At 42.5% G+C, this 18,753-nt stretch overlaps 1 protein-coding gene across 2 annotated transcripts in view; it reads right to left on the bottom strand.

Annotated features, from left to right (window-relative positions):
- The window catches only part of col27a1b (collagen, type XXVII, alpha 1b), a 104,635-nt gene extending 86,266 nt beyond the window's left edge, over positions 1–18,369 (bottom strand). For both annotated transcript variants that reach the window (XM_015960571.3, XM_015960572.3), the window contains exons 1-3: positions 18,175–18,369; positions 15,038–15,102; positions 8,942–10,215 (exon numbers count right to left, since the gene is read on the bottom strand). In XM_015960571.3, coding sequence (XP_015816057.3) covers positions 8,942–10,215; positions 15,038–15,102; positions 18,175–18,227 — 1,392 coding nt within the window. In that variant the 5' untranslated portion in view covers positions 18,228–18,369. The remainder of the gene's footprint in view (positions 1–8,941; positions 10,216–15,037; positions 15,103–18,174) is intronic.
- Positions 18,370–18,753: the final 384 nt, after the last annotated feature.

The following is an 18,753-nucleotide window of genomic DNA, read 5'->3' as shown; positions in this document are numbered from 1 at the left end:
TCTCCTCATGACGCACGGTTAACTGCAGACAGATATTTGTTACCCACAAATCAGAGCATCCTGTATCTGAGAAGGCGTGATGTCTGAGGTTGTCTTGGGAATATCCCGTAACATGGCACGTTCCGATTGGCCAGGAATTCATAACATGAGAATATTAAAACAGAACCACTCTGGTGATTCAGCAGCCGCATTCCAGCTTTCCGATTCAGCGTTCAAGTTACGAGCATAGCTTCGACTGGCCATCGGAGGGAAACTAACCATCGCATCTACAGCTGACACCGCAAACGGCTCCTTCAGAACCAAGGCGAGAAAACTTCAACTCCTTAAGAGTCATTCCTGAGACGCAAACTAGTTCCACCCTGTGTGCCTGGTGACATCTCTGGACCGGGGGAGTCAGTACAGAGGTCAATCTACTGGATCTGGGTGCCCAGAGGTCACCCAACCTCCCTGACCTCCGGGTCCACGACGAGGGTCTCCAGAGGGTGAGGTAGAACACAGTGAGATTGCGTCTGATGTGTCTTTGATAAGAACTTCATAGTTTATGCAAACCAACTTCTTTTCTTTTCTACGAAGGTTCTGATGATCTCATTCACACATAGTCACCATACATCACATCCTCTCCACCTGGATGCATCCATCACAGTCGCCTCGGTTAACTTGTCATGTTTTAATTGTTTGGAAAATAAATTCTTACTTATTATAAACTTGACTTTCCTCTTGAAAAAACACAAAGTGTGTTTGATCCCTGAAAAAGCAAAGAAACCTAGAATCTTCTGACTAAACATCCAAAGACCAGGCAGGTTGATGTTCTATGTTTACATAGAGTATCACAGCTTATTGGTCATAATTAAAGGTGATGTATTAAGTTCTTAAAGCACTCGATTTACCACCTCTACATATAATATGTACAACTCTACATATTCATGATATTCATAAGTGAACGACTCACAACGCAACTCTTCCGCTGCCTCCACTCGCTCTTCCTTTTAGGGTAAAAAATGCACCATTCATGTTTTATTTCTACAAATATCACAAGCATGAACAAGTTCCACTCTGCTGTGGAGTTGCTAATGCTAATTATTAGCTTCTACTAGCTTAGATGTGCTCTGAACTCTCCTGGACGCTAAATCAAGAGAGCCTTTCATGAACTAAGGTGGATCCGCAGGGCTTTTTCTGACTCACTCGACCATTTCCTCATCTATTTTCTAAAGCAGGAAATGGGGTAGAAGACCATCAGCCATGTTGTAAACTCAGCGTGACCGATCGTATTTGAACAAGAACAAGTATTCCACGGTTCTCAGTGAACCTCCACTTTAGGAAAGACGTTCAGTCTACATTTCTTTGTTGTTTTCCTTGATAACACTTTGGGTGAAGCTAGCTGACATACACTGTAAAAAGAAAAACCCTATTGAAATTAAAAAAATTGATGTCCAATGGTCACATCCAAAATATTTGACTTCATAGAATCCAAATTGAGTCACTTGATATGACCTGATACTTTTATGTTGATATAAACAATATTACTAGACTAGACTGAAACTTTAAATTTTGCATTGATCGAAATTGATTTTTTTACATAGAACCATATTTTAATTATTGAACCAAGCTAATATATTGAAATTTAACCAACCTAATGTATTCACATTGAACCAAATTAACATGAACTAATATGTTTGTGTTGAAGCCAGGTAATTGATTTACATATATTCAAACTATATTTTTTACATTTCATTTTATTTCAATTCAAAAATGCTCTGCATTTCCTATAAAAAACAAGACAGTTGGCCAACCAATTATTTCAAAATTATTTATTGTTCCAAACCATTTTAACTGTAATAAATAGAGAAGATTAGTAATATAAAGATTTAGTGCTACGGCAGAGAAATGTTTGTTTTATAAAACCTGCAATCTTTTGAAAACGAGTATAAAACCTCCAATCTTTTTAGAACTGGTATAAAACCTGCAACCTGTGTAAAACTGGCATAAAACCAAAACTCTTTTTAAACCAATTTGCAAGTACTCAAAAATGTTTATATGTGCACTGTCCCTGTACAATGTAAAAAAAAATCTACACGTATCAATGAAATCAACTTAAATCTCCCTTTCAAATGGGTGTTTTTATAATTTTTGAATGTAGAATACCGCTGCAGGCCAACCAAGCAAAATAACCAAGCACACATGCACATGCATGTGCACATACACATGCATACATGCATGCAAACACACTACTGTGCAATGTTAAGTTCACAATTAAGTTTGCGAATCTTAGAGGTCATCTTGTTAAAGTCAAGCTCCATCATAATCTTTTGAAGAGCCTCAAAGGTGAACCTGAATCCTCGTGGATATTCCATATTAAGAGCATAACAGAGTCCAAAGACCATTGCCACTCCAGCTGACACAGAAGGCAACTCATTCAGGACTTCCACAACATCAATGATTATCCCGATGTCTCGAGGCTGATGTAGGAGGCTTGAGTTGTCCCTGAAGACGGAGAGTGCCATGGTGGTACTCTGCAGCTCTTCCTCAGCTTCATCTTTCTGGGACATCTGGAGGTAAAATATGGAACAAAATGTACAAGTGAAGAACTGAATTCTGGCACACATGAAACATCTTTGACCATAATAAACTACTATTTTGATAGTTGTTTGGTCACAGACTGTTAGAACAATTATTTGACTAATCAGATTGTGAATTGCATAATTATTAAATTTAATCAGTGGTGGAACATTTTCATAAATGTTCCACAAAGCCCAAGAAAAATAAGAAAACAATACAGAACCCTAAGATATTAACTTTATGAGTTGATTAATCGTTGCTGTTCTACATTAATCACTGCATTTAATAGCAGAGTTGTCAAATTTACATCAAGAGACTGCATCTCATGTAGAGACAGAACAGATATGGACATACCATGTATTCTTTTATCAAGTCCTCAACACGTTCTCCAAGGTAGATAATGAGAGATTTAAGTATACACTCCCTCCTAATGTCAGCATCAGCATCCTGCAGGAACAGTTAAAATTGTTACTGCAATATGGATAGTATGCTGCATGAAAGGAATTTTTTCTCACCTCTCAGATGGAGCGATCTGTGGTATTGAAAGCATACAAAAAAAAATAATGCTACTTCTCTGTAAAACACATAACATAGAAAAAACCAAGAAATACGTAACATGACATACACATCCTTACAAAAAGCTAGTACTATAATTTGATTTAGGTTTACCAAACAGTCTACAGACCAGCCATTAGCTACTAAGTTTGGCATAGGGTCAATTTTTTGCTGTTAAAATTAAAATTTCTTCAGAAAATGCACATTTTTCTGAGCCGCGCCTGAAAGTCAATTGAAGGAATTAGTCTTATGTCATTCATCTCATTTGCTGGCGGGTTATTTCTGTCTCTAAATCATGCACATTAATAATAATTATAAGATATTTATATGAAGAGAGACAGAGACAAACGTGGGCGCACAAACACAAGCTTGTGCCTAGAAACCGCGAGATCACCAGAAAAATTCAAATGAAGCGGAGCACGGAGTTATACTATGAATGTTATGAACTATGAATTTATGCTAGCTAGCTGTATCTACCACCGATGCATCGTGGTAATGCTAGCTAGTTAGTAAAAGAAAAACGGCTGGTAAAAAAAAAAGGCTATTTGCCTAACTTGCATTCCCTACTAAGATGGTCGGTTGCTGGTAACCAGTTCTAACGTCGTGTCGGATAGCTAGCTAGCTTGTAGCTAGCAGCTACAATCATGCAAAAATTGGGGGTGGCTGTCGACCTAGCTTAAATGTGGTTATTTTCTGCAATTTTGGCAATACAAATTATAAAAGCTTTTGTAACACACTTGGCTTTACTTACATTTATTTTCAGATGAAATTAATCAAAGATGTGACACGATGTTTCCAGCAGCCATGCAGAACAAAAATGGGTCCCGGTTTCTGGTGGGCGTGTTCAAATCACTTTGACTCAAATTAAAGATATTATCTGTTCACCATGAAAAGAAATATATGATTTGAGAGAAATCAAAAACTTTGTGTTTTGTCCTTTGTACAGATATTTAGTTTCATCCAAATGAAAAGTGGTATTTTAAAATGCAAAAAGAAAGGGTTTCACAATCAAATAAATGATTTTATTCTGTTTTGAATGGCACTTATTAGATTGAATGAATGACTGCATGTTAGACTTTTTTCAGTGTAGCAGTCGCTGACATGCTGCCATGCGTGAGGGAGACTTGTCAGAAACTGGTGTCAGCCTTTTCTCCAGCCTACATTATTTCAGCCCAGAACCACAACGGTGGACCGGCCCTGAGTCTGAGTCCCTCTGCCACCAGGGAGGTGACCACTGGATCCAGCCACAACCAATCACATTAACTATCAGCATCGGCTAGCTTTAAAACAATTTCATACGTGGATTAGCAAAGCTCTGAGAGGTCACATTTAATGAAGGGTCAACCTGAGAACCTGATTTTGTTTCGGATCTTGGCACTGGGACTCGCTCTCTCAGAGCTCAAGAAGTTTTTTAAGAGGAGAGTAGTCCTAAAACAGCTGGAGGCAGAATTACTGAAAGTGGGCTTCTGTATTGATGTCAGATGGACCCAGAACTCCTGTGTGTGTTGGACAGCTTCCCTAAATCTGGTCAGATGTTAAATATTTCAGCCGGCACATACTCAAACAAGCCAAAAGGCATTTCGATTCTTCAGATTACAACCATCAGGTGGTGTGTGTGTGTGTGTGTGTGTGTGTGTGTGTGTGTGTGTGTGTGTGATAAGTCGTCTGAGCTGCAGTTGCTCTTTGGGTCAGCTCCAGGGTAGTAATAGAAGGAGAGCAATTTCCTCCAAGAATTTATGTAATTTCTATACAATATCCCTTAACCACATACGTATTAAGCTGTGGATCGAACCTTATGTCCGTGATTTTCTCCCAAATTGTCTATTGGACCCATATCACAGGAACGTGAGGGCCAAGCCAACACTTCAAACCACTTTCTGCTTCCCTGTGACCGTTCTTAAGCCCATTTTGCACTAAATAATTAGTGCTTCCATAATGAAATGTGAGCAAAAATAGGCGTTTTAGGGACAAAGCATCGGTGGTGGTAGTCGTGCTTCGTTCTTTTGTTTACAGATTGATATAAACATGATTTCATTTGGTGTCTTTAAAGCCCCATTCTACAACTTTTACACCTAAAATAAGGTTTTATTTTGAAGTTCTGGTGACAAACTATCTTCTATTATGTTCATTTTCTGAGCTGTGATGGTGTCATGGGGTCCCACGTCTGTTTACCGCACTATACTGTGTTTGATGGAAGTACTGACTGCGTATTGCTTTACTGATGGGTCTCACTCTCAATTCGATTCAAGTTTATTTGTATAGCGGCAAGAGTCGTCTCAAGGACCTTCACACAGTAAACAGGTCAGATCATCAAGCCAATCAGTAACAAGTAACAAGGAGCCCGGCACATTGCTGTAAAGTCACTGACTTGTAAGGGACGCGTGTCAAACAAACATCAGTCATCCACACTACTCCTCTGAACCAACATGAAAGGTTAAAGTAGAGCTAGCATCAAGGCAAAAGGCAAATTCTGTGTGTGACCAACAGAGTTTAGAGTGTAAATAATTAGCAAGCTAATAATTTTGTGCTGGTTTGGACGGCCAGCAAACAAATCTAAACAAGTTCATCTAGCTTTACTGATTTAAAATGAACCAAAAGAGTCTAATGTTTGTCTCACGTGTATCTGTAACAAGACACATCAATGCTGCCAGGCTAAGCCCCGCCTCCGTTGATTCTGTCATGCTGAGATGGAGGATGTAATGCTGAGAGGCTGCTGATGACACCGATCCAATTCATCATGTCACCGTCTGCTATACTGCAAGGCCTGCATGACACAAATGTTGTCATCCCTACCGGTCTCCAGGAGTCGTCCAGACTCGTCGGCTGACAGCCACACTAAGCCACAGACGGTGTGTGCCAACTGTACGTAATCAAATAACTGCAGCAACAAAAAGGAGGACCAGGACTTAGTGCTAAATTAGTAAGAACGAACATTGTTTGTTGTAGTTGACAGTGTCCAGCACATGCATTAGGTTGGAGCTTGAAGCATCTCAGGTGAAAATTTCTTTTAAGGTCGACTTTACTCATATTTTGAGTACATTTGCAGCGATTTCTAGGAATGAGAGCCTTGTAAGCTGTTCTGGGGGGGTGGGGCCTCTAGTGCTCCTGTTTGGGGACACAGAAGTCAGCTGGAGCAGAAAGTTGCTTCCGACGGCAGGATTTAGACTCTTATTTCCTGATATGTGCACATCTCTCCTCTGATTGGCTAACAGCAACATGACTCTGTTTGCTCTGCAACAATCACTCTCCACAAATAAGACCTGCCTGAAGGAGTTCTGCTGTGTGGTGGAGTTGCAAATGCTAACAGTTAGCTTCTGCTAGCCGAGGCGTTCTCTGCTGGTTTCTGGAGGCTAAACCAACAAAATGATCCGAGCATTTATCCGTCTATTTTCCATCAGAAGCTCATGCAGGAAATAGGTGTAGAAGACTATTTCCCTGTTCAGCCTGCATGAAAAACTCCGTTAATGATTATCTTTGGAAATAACAAATGAAAAACTGGTTCTCTGTGAGCCTGCTCTTTAAAAAGCGATGTCACCAGGAGCATTTCTTGTAATAAATTCAGAAATGTTTGTGTCTCTTCCTAAGTGCCTTTTTGCATTAAATGTGGAGGATAAATTATAGAAAGTTACCAGTCTGGGGCGCTTCATTATGAGAAACAAATCACAGCATTCATATTGAGCTGGGCCTTTAAATATATAGTCTGAATGGCTGATTGTGTCCCAGCGCTTTATCCTCTTAACCTTTGACCCCCCTTTCAAACATACACATCACGTCAGAGGAATCTAACACTTCACTGCCAGACCCTTTACTGGCTGAAAGGGCTCTGAAAGGAAACGGTGTACAACTGCTGGCACTGATATGTCTCACAACCCCGTGTATGCACGATTTGCAGCTCAGGGAATAAATCAGTTAGTTGCAATCCAGAGATTTCCCACTTTCAGGAATTATGTATGAATTTTTTTTAAATATTCATGAAAGTGAAACCCTTACCCTGTCCTGTGACATGATGTAGTTAATACGTCTTATTTGTTTGTTAAGGCAGCCCTGTCCCATAGAAGAGCAACAGTTAGCATTAACTAAAAGCACTTGATGTAATAATGTCAACAGACGCACATATATATATATATATATATATATATATATATATATATATATATATATATATATATATATGTAATATATGTTTATGTATATATATAAACATATATATATATATATATGTTTATATATATATATATGTTTATATATATATATGTTTATATGTATTATATATATATATATATATATATATATATATATATATATATATATATATATATATATATATATATATATATATATATATATATATATATATATATATATATATGTAATATATGTTTATGTTTATGTGTTTAGCAGACACTTTTGTCCAAAGCGACTTACAAGTGATAATCGGCATGTTGCCCTTGAGGCTAACAACAACAACAACTTGACATCAGTCATGGAGAGGAGGGAACAAGGAGTGGACAGTAGAGAGGGGGACGGGTGCAGGGAGGGAGCTAGTTGAGAAGATGCTCTCTGAAGAGCAGGGTCTTCAGGAGTTTCTTGAAAATTGAAAAGGAAGCTCCTGTTCTGGTAGTGCTTGGAAGGTCATTCCACATTTGTGGAACGATGCATGAGAAGAGTCTGGATTGTCCTGAGCGTGGTGTAGGCACTGCTAGCCGACCATCCTGTGATGACTGGAGCGGCCGGGACGTATATATATATATATATATATATATGTATGTATGTATGTATGTATGTATGTATGTATGTATGTATGTATGTATGTATGTATGTATGTATGTATGTATGTATGTATGTATGTATGTATGTATGTATGTATGTATGTATGTATGTATGTATGCATGTATGCATGTATGTATGTATGTATGTATGTATGTATGTATGTATGCATGTATGTATGTATGCATGTATGCATGTATGTAGGCATGTAGGCATGTATGTATGTATGTATGTATGTATGTATGTATGTATGTATGTATGTATGTATATATATATATATACATATATATATGTATGTATGTATGTATGTATGTATGTATGTATGTATGAACAACATAGCGTGACTGGGTGATTGGAAGTGCACATTTATGAATGAGAAGCATTGCTTTTGGCTCTAAATACAGAAGTGGCAGGAGCGGCTTGAGGTGCGTACCATTTTTCAGCCTCTAGATGGCGCCATTGGACAAGAAACGTATCAATTCCAAAACTCTCAACCACTAACGTAAATACGGCTGAGAAGTCAAGAAGTAAAGAAGTATCTGAGTCAGTAGGAGGACACAAAATAAAAAGTTATTAATAATGATAAACATAAAAGCAAACAGCTCCTAAGGTAGTCTATTGAAACTGGGCCAAAGCTCAACCAGAGCTTTCATCAGCTGCAGTTCTACACAGGGATGGATCAACATGTCAGTGCGCTGATAAAGTGGGCTGATATTAAATGTTTTTAATATAAAAATCAGCCAATAAATGTCTTTAGTAGAGCAGATTAAAAACAGGCACATCTGCGGACAGCCCATTGCTGCGTCCAAACTGTATTTAAATGTATGTTTAAATAAAATGCTCTAAAAATGTCTGTGCAGAGCAGATTCAACAGCTGGTTCAATTCAGAGTTCAAAAACTGACTCAGGTTCAGAAAGTGTGGGCATCGACGATGAGGGCTGGAGGCACAAATTAGTCATCGGCTGACCGTGACCCTTCATATCGGTCCTGACTCGTTCAGAAACACACCACCACTCTGCAGTAAACACACACACACACACACACTTTGAGCTGACTCACTCACCGGTGGTCCCGGATCTCCCTTTAGTCCAGGTGATCCAGCCAGCAGGGAAAACTGGGTCGGCTCCAGGTCAAATGTCTGCGAGTCATCTGCGGAAGCTGGAGTGGCCGTAGTAGGAGTGGTAGATGTGAAATCCTGTGAACCGGTCACTTTTGGCTCGGGTTTCTGGAGAGCTTCCGGGGATGGGTTCTTTTCTGGGTGGGGGGGTGTGCTTGAGGGAGATTTGTGTGTGGGAACAGCCGTGGTGCTAAAGTCTGGCTTCAGATCTGACTGTCTGGTAGAACCAGGAAAACGTTCATGCTTCCCAGAAGGTTTTGATGGATTAGCGTCCCTCTGCCTGGTGTTCTTCCAGGTGTGCATGTTTGGTTTTGGATTGGGTGTAGTCACGCTAATCCTGAGAGATGTAGTAACAGTCTGCGTTAAAATCTTGGAAGGGCTTTCTGATCGTGGATGATCTGGTGGAGAAACAGAACCAGAACCAGCTTTCGGAGTGCCTATATTCAAATACTCAGATGTTGTTTTCGGTGATATTGGGCGGTCAGTTGGAAGAATCGTGGTCCTGGAGCTTTCCGTAGTCAAGGCCAAAGATGACGGGCTTGTGCGAGCAAAAGTAATATTTGGATCAGCAAACAGAGGTAGCATGGGAGAAAGTACGGGCCGATAGGTGTCTGCTTCTCTGCAGTGTTTCTTAATAAAATCACAATAGTTATGAGCCGACTCTGCAGACGGATGGATGTCAAACTGACAAATGGCACCTTCAAATGGCACTGAATGGCGGTTCATTTTGCCCAGCAGGAATGAGCCATCTGGATCCAACACCGCCTCCTTTTGAGAAGACAGGTATGCGCGTAGACTGTTCTTACCACAGGATGTGTGCAAGAATACATGACGGCCTCGAATATCCAAAGCAAAATGATGCCATCGGCCATCGTAGACGTCATAGTCAAAAGTTACAAAGCTCTTGTGCCCGACGTGAACGATGACGTTCCCTGGAACGAGCTGCAGTCCGAGCTGCACCCTCTTTCTCTTAGACAGAACAGAGAAAAGGAAGGCGCTGTTGAAGCGATGAGCAAACAGGCTGAGAACCAGTGAGAAGCTGGTGGAGTGGTAGGATGCAGGGAGAACCGTGCGCAGGGGCACCTGGACGCGTGCCCGTGGGGTCAGGATAATGCCGGACTTGAAGGGGATGACTCCATTAGGAATAGGCTGAGGAGGTGCGGGCGATGACCCAGCTGCCCTCCGCCCAAAAAGCCCAAGATGCTGCAGGACGTCCACATCTTCAAGAGAAAAACAAGAAAGCATAAGAAGTAAGTCAGGTTTGTAGACTTAATGACGCTGAAAATGATCCAGAGCTCTGATCACGTTGAACACAGAGAACATGTACTTTTGCTTTGCTTTCATCTGTTTAATCTGTTTCTTTATTACCGCGCTGCATTCCCCTCATTACCAACACTTATGAGACCCAAATGAAAACGAGGTAACAATTTGTGCAAAAGTCTCTTTATGAATCTCAGCGTGCGGATCTGCACCAGAGCATGAACGGAAGGAGATGAGAGTGCAGAAGCATGAGTGATATTTAACGTGTCGTGATGCAATCCTGGGACTTACAGGTTTGAAGTCAGACTCATGGAAACTCACAGCAAAGCCATTTATCAGAAACAACCTACATGAAAGTCTCTATAGGGTCACACATCAGCATCTACGATAGGGGATTGCTGCGTGTTATGTCACCCTTACATCAGTCTTAATTAGGACAATCTCAGGAAGTTGAGGTTGAACGCGTCCCAGGAGGAGACAGTTGTGGGGGTATGGGGGGTTTCCGAGCGCACAAACAGAAACATTATCTGGTAATGTCTGCTGATTAGAGACCGTTCCTCTGACGGGGGCCTGAGCTCAGGAGAACATCCTGCAGGTTGCTTGCTGCAGGTTTTAATTGCTACTGGTGTCTTGCTGGAGGAACATGTGAGTAATGTGTACACATCACGGTGCTGTGTGTGTTGTATATTGCTCCTAATTGGATGCACACCTTAGAGGAAAGGTTTAATTAAATCCACATTTCAGTTGTGAAAGAAACACACTTTATTTCCACTAAATAATTTATTACAAGCGCCAAACATTTAAGCAACTTTTCCAGTTTCCTGCAGATGCAGGAAACTGTTCAGAATGTAAACTAGCAGCTTCAGTCACCTTCCAGGGCGATAGGAAACAAATGTGCGCTGGACTAAAACAGACTGCTGAGTTATCAGTTGTGGCTCAGCAGAGGAAAGCGTAGACCCATTTTCTGTTAAGAGGAGGGAACCCCTGCTCTGCGTGTGCAGGCAGGGGATCCGCCTGACTGAAAAACTCACACACAGAGAAAAAGTACGTTTAAAACCATGCTGCAAGCCCAACAAAGACCGTCGAGCTGTCTTCTGCAACACTGATCTGAATTGGCAATAAGGCATGAGAAAGACAAGTTGTTCTTTGATTGTCTCGTGTATTCTCGAGGCTTTCTGAGCACCATTTTTTAATCTAAGTGTGTAGGCGGGCTGCCTCCAGCTCTTTGCAAACTCCTGATAAACAGAAAAAAGGCTAAAAAATTAAGTGAATAAAAATAAAATACAGAGAAGTTGCATTTAAAAAAATTACTCTATCAGACAACAAAACTTTACCAGAGAGCATGCACGTGCTTGCATTGATTAAACATTATGTGGTATTTTACAAAGAATGTGAACCTGGAGGTCTATTAACTCATTCACTGCCAATGACGACTAAAGTCGTCATTTTAAATCCAACCGTTCACTGCATGTTTTTACTGTGTGGGCGTCGGACGAGCCCCCGCACCGTAAGAACAAACATCTCAGCCCTGAAGCCGATCTTCATCCGCGTACGTCACACGTCACGTGATCAGGCAGCAGAACATCCATGTGTTAGGAGATCGTTTTGGGCCGCTGCTGTAAAAAAAGTGAGGCGCGAACCGGAAAAGCTTCTGCCGATCCCAATTCAACAACGGATTATGAAAGAACGGATAATGCTTGAAACACGCGGATTCTTCCTGATGTAAGAGGTGAGTCTCCTCTTTGTTTTGGTAGTTCTGGCGTCGACATCATCCGAGCGCGCAACGTTCTGTCACTCTTAAAAAAACAGTAAAAACGGTGAGAAACGCTGGCAGTGAATGAGTTAAAGTTTTTCTACAAAACTCACCTCTCTGGATCATCCAATATCATCAAAGTTTACTCTCCCCCTCCCAAGTGGTTTGGGGTTAGGGTTACCTTCTACACTTCTACCTGTTTTAGGTCTAACTGTGGCCCTGAGTGTGGATCGCTTGTTTAACGGATACACTTGCAGTGGTCTCTAGTGGCAAAGAATGCCTTGTGAGTTGCATTCTGGGGGGAGAAAGCTCAGATGTCAGCTGGAGGAGAAAGTAGCTTCAGACAACTGGATTTGGAGTCTTGTTTCCTGATATTTGGACATTTTGCCTCGATTTGGACAACAGCAACGCAACTCTAGCAATGACTCTGACTCCGTTTGCTCAGCTATGCTAATGTTTTATCTCCACAAATAACACGCCTGAACGAGTTCTGCTGTGGTGCTAATGCTAACAATTAGATTGTACTGTTTCCTGGATGCTAAACCAACAACATCCTTCCCCTTTGCGAGCAAGATGGGTGAGTCCATGAATATTTAGTGACATGGGTCTGTCAGACTTCCAATCCTAGAGTTTCTATAACCAATTATAATCAGAAATATTACGTATAAAATCATTTTTCAGTGATCAGTACTTTTAAGGACTTGCCCAATCACCCTAGGAGCTCTAAAGATAATCTTATCAGATATGATATTCTTGCAGTGTGTGGTGTGTTAAGAGAGCTCTGGTTTGCTTGAAAGCACATCTGGAGTGCTCCAGTCATAAATCGGAGATAGTGAGCATGGTGGATTGCCCCAATTTGGAGAACAAATGAGTGTGCTGCCTATTGAATGTGATGTGTGGTCACTTACGTATTCACTCACGTTCTTGGCAACAGAACACCACTGGTGTGAGAGGTTTGCTGCTCAATCATATCAGGAACAGGGTTTCTCCTAGCGCTCCTTAGGCCTGGCGGGCCGCCATGCCTTGCCCCCCCCCCCCCCCCCCCCAGGCCAAGATAGTCCTGTTTTATAAACCGCACAATAAAATCTAACAACGTGCTCATCATAGTCTCTTGGTTGTGCAACAGAAAGGTATGAACACACAGCTTAGCATGAGTCCAAATAAAAAGTGCACTTTCAAGTGAACAGGGATGTTTGTAAAGCACGGCCGATGGGTCATAAACCAGCTTTATGAAGCCACTTCAGAGTGGTTTAGGTTTGTTGATCTAAGGACAAGGACTGAACAGCTGCAGAAACAGTGATGCTGGCAGATTGAATTAGCTAAAAACGTGTCTTCATTAAAAAGTGGGGCTGTTATGAATACAGTTTAAGAAAATAACTACATTTTGTTTTTAGAGGAATGGAATTGTCTGTTACACGTTTATCATCCTACCGTATACAAGCAGTACCATAAGGACAGATCATTTCAATGTTTCTATAGACCAAGTTCACCTATGACCTTTTACTTGTTATTTTTTAAATGATCTGTTAGTTTACCATACAGGCTAAATGTGAAAATAGTCTTCTGTCCTGTTTCCTGCATCAGCCACCAATAAAAAACAGACAGGGAAATGATCGGATTAGAAAAGTCAGTCAGATCCACGTCACGCTTTAGCATTCCTGGACTCGCCCAGCTTGGCTCATGACAGGCAGGGTCGTGTCCAGGGACCGACCTGGGGTGGCACATGCCAACGTTAGAATCTGATGGGCCACCCCACTGAGCTCCATTTAAATTTACTTTACATTGTCTACAAAAGGCTTTTTGTCTCCCAACCCCCATCCACCCTCGACCCCTACATAAAAAAAACCATAACTATAGATGCCACCCATGCATAAACAAGAGCCCCACCTGAGCTACCCCATTTTAAAAGGCCTGGACACGGCACTGGCGACGGGGCAAGGCTGTTGTCGATTCAGCACCCAGGAGAGCTGAGCATGTCTCGGATAGTGGAAGCTAACAACTAGAGTTAGCAACTCCACATTGTGGCGGGACACGTTCAGTCTTGTCTTATTTGTGGCCATGGACGTAATTTTGGGGGGAACAGGGGGGACATGTCCCCCCTCACTTTTTCCAAAGTCAAGTTTTGACCCCTGCACTTTTTACCATCCAAAAACAATGTTACGCTATATTAAATTGACACTGGTTGAGCTCTAGGACCAAGCGGAAAACAACCGTTTGTGTTGAAGCCTGTCCCCCCCACCCCCCACCCTCAACCCCCATACACACACACACACACACACACACACACACACACACACACACACACACACACACACACACACACACACACACACACACTTCTAAAGTGAAAATTACGTCCATGTTTGTTGCGATATCAACGTTGCATTTTTCACCCTGAAAATGAGCGAATGGAGACAGTGGAAGAGTTGCATTGCTGTTGGCCAATAAGAGGCAAGAGGTTCACTTATCATGGACATTAATGAGCAAGATTCGTAATCCTGATGTTTTCTGGGTTCTCCATCTAACATGTGCCTGAAACAGGAGCGTGAGAGCTTTTTTTCCCCAACAGAAAACGACTCACCGGGCATTTGTTCATACTGGGGCGTTGGCGGCAGAGGAGTGAAGTTCCCGCCCCATAACAGGGGTTGCAGGTTTACACCCCCCTCAAACATCAATGTTGCACAGCAAACCGAGCCAGTGGTAGAGTTGCAATGCTGTTAGCCAATCAGGTGAGATGTCTGAATATTTCACCAGTGTGTGATGGGACTTTAACTTTAAATCCTGACATACTCTGACTCTATTTCTTTTATTATGTACCAAGTGATTGCCATTTTATTATTTTGTGTACAGCACGTTGGTCTTGTGGGTGTTGGAATGGCTTTAGAAATAAAGCTGGTATGGTACGGTATGAGGCTGTTTTGATTTCCTCACACAGATTATGGAGCACATTCGTGATTCTGCCTGCTATGTTGTGTGATTATGCAGGAAAAAAACACTTTTTCTGTAATGTTTGCCTTTAAGCTGCTTACCTTGTGCATGTACGAGCCTCAGGGAGCAGGTGAAACACAATATGGTCCAAAAAAGCAAAGTTCTCCTGGAAAAACCAACAAAAAGGTGGAAAAAATGTTAGAAGATCTGGTGGTTTCATGTTTATAGTCATCTGTAAAGGTAAACAGAAATGTAAATTTCATTTTTTTTACTTCACAGCCATCAGAGTTTTGGCCATTATACATGTAAGGTGATGTTTGTACCAGTTTATCACTTTTAAATAAAAAACTGGCTGATCATACTTCTCACCCTGGAAAGAAATGTTTTTTCTAATTATCTTGAAGGAGCGTCGATATCTTCCCAATTGTGAAACGCATTTGGAGAAGGGGGGTGAGCAGAAGGCGGCTGGTTCTGGAGTCTTACTTCCTGATATTTGGAGATCGTGCCTCTGATTGGCTAACAGCAACACAGCTCTACCAATGGCATTGTTTGCTCTACAATGTTATTGTTTTATCTCCACAAATAACACCAGCCTGAAGGAGTTCTGCCACGTTGTGGAGTAGCTAATGCTAACATTCAGCATGGATGTAGTTTTAACTTTATAAGGGGGGGGACAAAACCGGGATAAGGACTGGGGCGTGCGGGGGTCTTTACAATAAGTATACAAAAAATATGTAACATGCGGTTGTTTTCCGCTTGGTCCTAGTGCTCAACCAGCATCTACCTGATATATCATAATATTGGTTTAGACAGTAAAAAGTGCAGGGGACAAAAATTTACTTTGGAAAAAGTGGGGGGACATATCCCCCCCCCCCCCCCCCCCAATAAAAAACTATGTGCATGACGGTTAGCTTCTGCTTATGAAAGCCCTGTTTGGTAGTAATATTGTTGCAAGGCCTGACTAATGAATGAAACTCTTATGAAGCTCGACTGACGGTCACAGCGTTTCCTGTCACACACCAGGTTAAGCCTAAATTACACGTCTCCGTCTGCATCGGGATGGATGCACGCAACGCCAGCAGGCCCGCAAGGACGGACGGAGTCGAGCTCTCTTTTCTAAACATTCGTCCGTCGAGACGGAGAACACAAGCTTGTGATTGGTCAGGGCACCGCTGTCGTCTACACCGCCGCCATTGCGCCCTCAAAAACATAAACAGAGCCGAGGACAACTAGCGGCAGACACGGAGAAGCTTGAAGAATACCTCGTGAAAAAACTCTAAAAACATAAACGTTTAATTCCCCGTGACTGGAGGAGTGAAAAGATGCGCAGCAAGCGTTTTATTTGTGGACAGAAATGACAGGAAACGTGGGTTTAGAGGTGGGGAGCGCATGAAGAGGTGGAGGAGGATGAGAGACAAATCTGTCTGTGTTAAAACGTCTCTTATGTACAAAAAACACAATATAAACACACTATCCTGGACCGATACATGACAGGATACCACAGAACAGCGCTACGCCCTCTGCTGTGGCGGAGAATTGCTTTGCAGCACTCCCCAGGAGACAGAGAAGTATGAGAGCAAAATGTCTCCGTCCGTGCGTGCGTGTCTGTCTTTCCCTCGTGGAGCTGACGGAGAAGTATAAATTAGGCTTTACCCCGGGTTTCCACGGGAGCCGTCAGCAGCACGTTACTGCAGCAGCACGTCTTGCTGGCGTAAGCTGCTGCTTGGCCCTTCCCACGAGACGCGAAGCAGCAGGGGAGCAGCTGTCACCGACCGAGCACGAAGTCACACGAGTGACTTCGTCAGTAAACACAACAACAAGCAGGAGAAAACTACAACATGGCTCCAAAAGGTTTGTGTTTTATGTTCTGTCCGTTTTATAATCGCCAATACGGACCTGAAAAACAAAGGAGACCGCTAGCTAGGTGATAACTTCTCACGGGGCCGCACTTCTTTTAAAAGTAAAGCAACCGGAAGGCAGTACGCTCTTTATTCTGAAAATCTCGGAAGCTTCTCTCCATTTCCGCGTCTGATTTCCTGTCTTTCCTTCCCCAAAAATGTCGAACTTGACCCGTTTCAGAGGCGCCGCGCGTAGAAAATAGAACCGGCGCGTAAAGGCCGCGACATGCTGCTCCTGAGACGCGGCCGACTCGCGCTGCTGACGGCTCCGGTGGAAAAGGTTCTGTTGACCACAGCGGTTCCTATCAGCAGCTATGACGTGCTGCTGACGGCTCCTGTGGAAAGCCGGGGTAAGGCTCAACACATTCTGCTGGAGGTTTCTTCCTGTTAAAGGGGAGGGTTCCTCCCCACTGTCGCTGCATGCTTGCTTAATGTGAAAGGTTGCAGTAAAGGTCAGCGACTCCACACAGTCTGTTGGGTTTTCTTACAAAAGAAACTTTGAACTAATCGGAAAAATGAACTGAACTCGGAGCACTTATAAGTAGGTTCAATTGGAATGCTCACTTTTTAAAGTGCCTTGAGATGACTGGTTGTGAATTGTATAAATAAGCTGAATGTTTCCTATTTACTGACAATTTTAATGTCTAACTAGGATTGCTTTAACATCTCAGAATGACATCCAAACTGAAGCTGACATCATGCTTTTTTTTACACCACACAGTTGTTAATCTGGCTTATTCCTGCAGATTGAATCGGTTGCCTGTAGAGTGACTGCTGCTTGAAGTGGCCCACACAGTGATGAGATCCCAGTGAAAACTTGTGTGTTTTTTAGTGTGTGTGCATCCGTGGTTTTGCAGAAAGCCGCAGAAAAATGCTCACCAACCAGGTGCAGCTACAAAACAGGACAGAAAGTGAGTCTGGCAGGACTGATGCAACTTTCTGACTCTTTGGCCCTCCTCCCATTGGGAGAGCCAGCACTGGCCAGCTGAGTGGAGCTCACAGCAGGGAGGAAAGGAGAGGAAAAGGGAGGAGAAGATCGTCTCAAATCAGTCCCAGATCGTTTGGCAGTTCATTCTGAAACAAGCTGCGCAGGCAGAACGGAGACTCTCACTGAACTGTGACAAGCGCATTTGTTTCCACATGCAACTTATTAAAGCTTCCTATCCGCTCCGGTGCAGATGCAGCAGCACACAACTGAAATGTTTAGTTAACTTTTTATTTTTGGAAACTATTTCAACAAACACTCATTTCTTCCTCCAGTCACGCTCACACGGCGGACTCCTAGGATGTATTAACCCTAAAAAGTGTCGAAGTTAAGCAGCCAATAAATCTTGACTCACCCCCCGACTCCCGCAGCTTTGGGTTTGGAGTGCGGGGCATTGTCCGGCTCCATAGCTGTTACTTCATTCTTTATCCCGGGAGGTTTTATTATAGTCCGGAGGAGGCAAGCTTTTCCATCCCAGGTGGTTCCTTGAGGCTCCCGTGGAGAGAAAACACGCAGAAAACAAGCAAACAACGCGATAATTAACCATCAATAAAACATAATGCTCTGTGCCGTTGTCTTGTCTTTCTGTTTGGTTCCTCTTTGAAAAAGTCCAAATAAAACAGGCGCTCCACCTGTGCGCTTTTAGATGTCCGTCTTCCCAGTGCGCCTTTTTACGCGCGAACTACAACAAGTATTTTAGCTTTGCAGAAAGCCAGGGCAGCACACGATGACGGCCGATGCTGTATGTGCTTGTATGCGCGCGCACGCGTGTGTTTGTATGTATGACGACTTCCCAAAATGAAAGTTTATTGTGGACTCAGGGAAATCTTGAGAAAAGGGAAAGAAGGGGGGAAGTGGTGGGGACACCTCCCTCTGTCGCCCTCAGCTGACATGCAGGAAAACACAAGGAGCTGAAGGTGTGTCTTCTCTTCAC

The sequence above is a fragment of the Nothobranchius furzeri genome, chromosome 10, assembly GCF_043380555.1.
Source record: "Nothobranchius furzeri strain GRZ-AD chromosome 10, NfurGRZ-RIMD1, whole genome shotgun sequence".
Taxonomy (NCBI): Eukaryota; Metazoa; Chordata; class Actinopteri; order Cyprinodontiformes; family Nothobranchiidae; genus Nothobranchius; species Nothobranchius furzeri.
The sequence above is the reverse complement of the archived record's forward strand: the minus strand, read 5'-3'. Positions and strand labels throughout refer to the sequence as shown.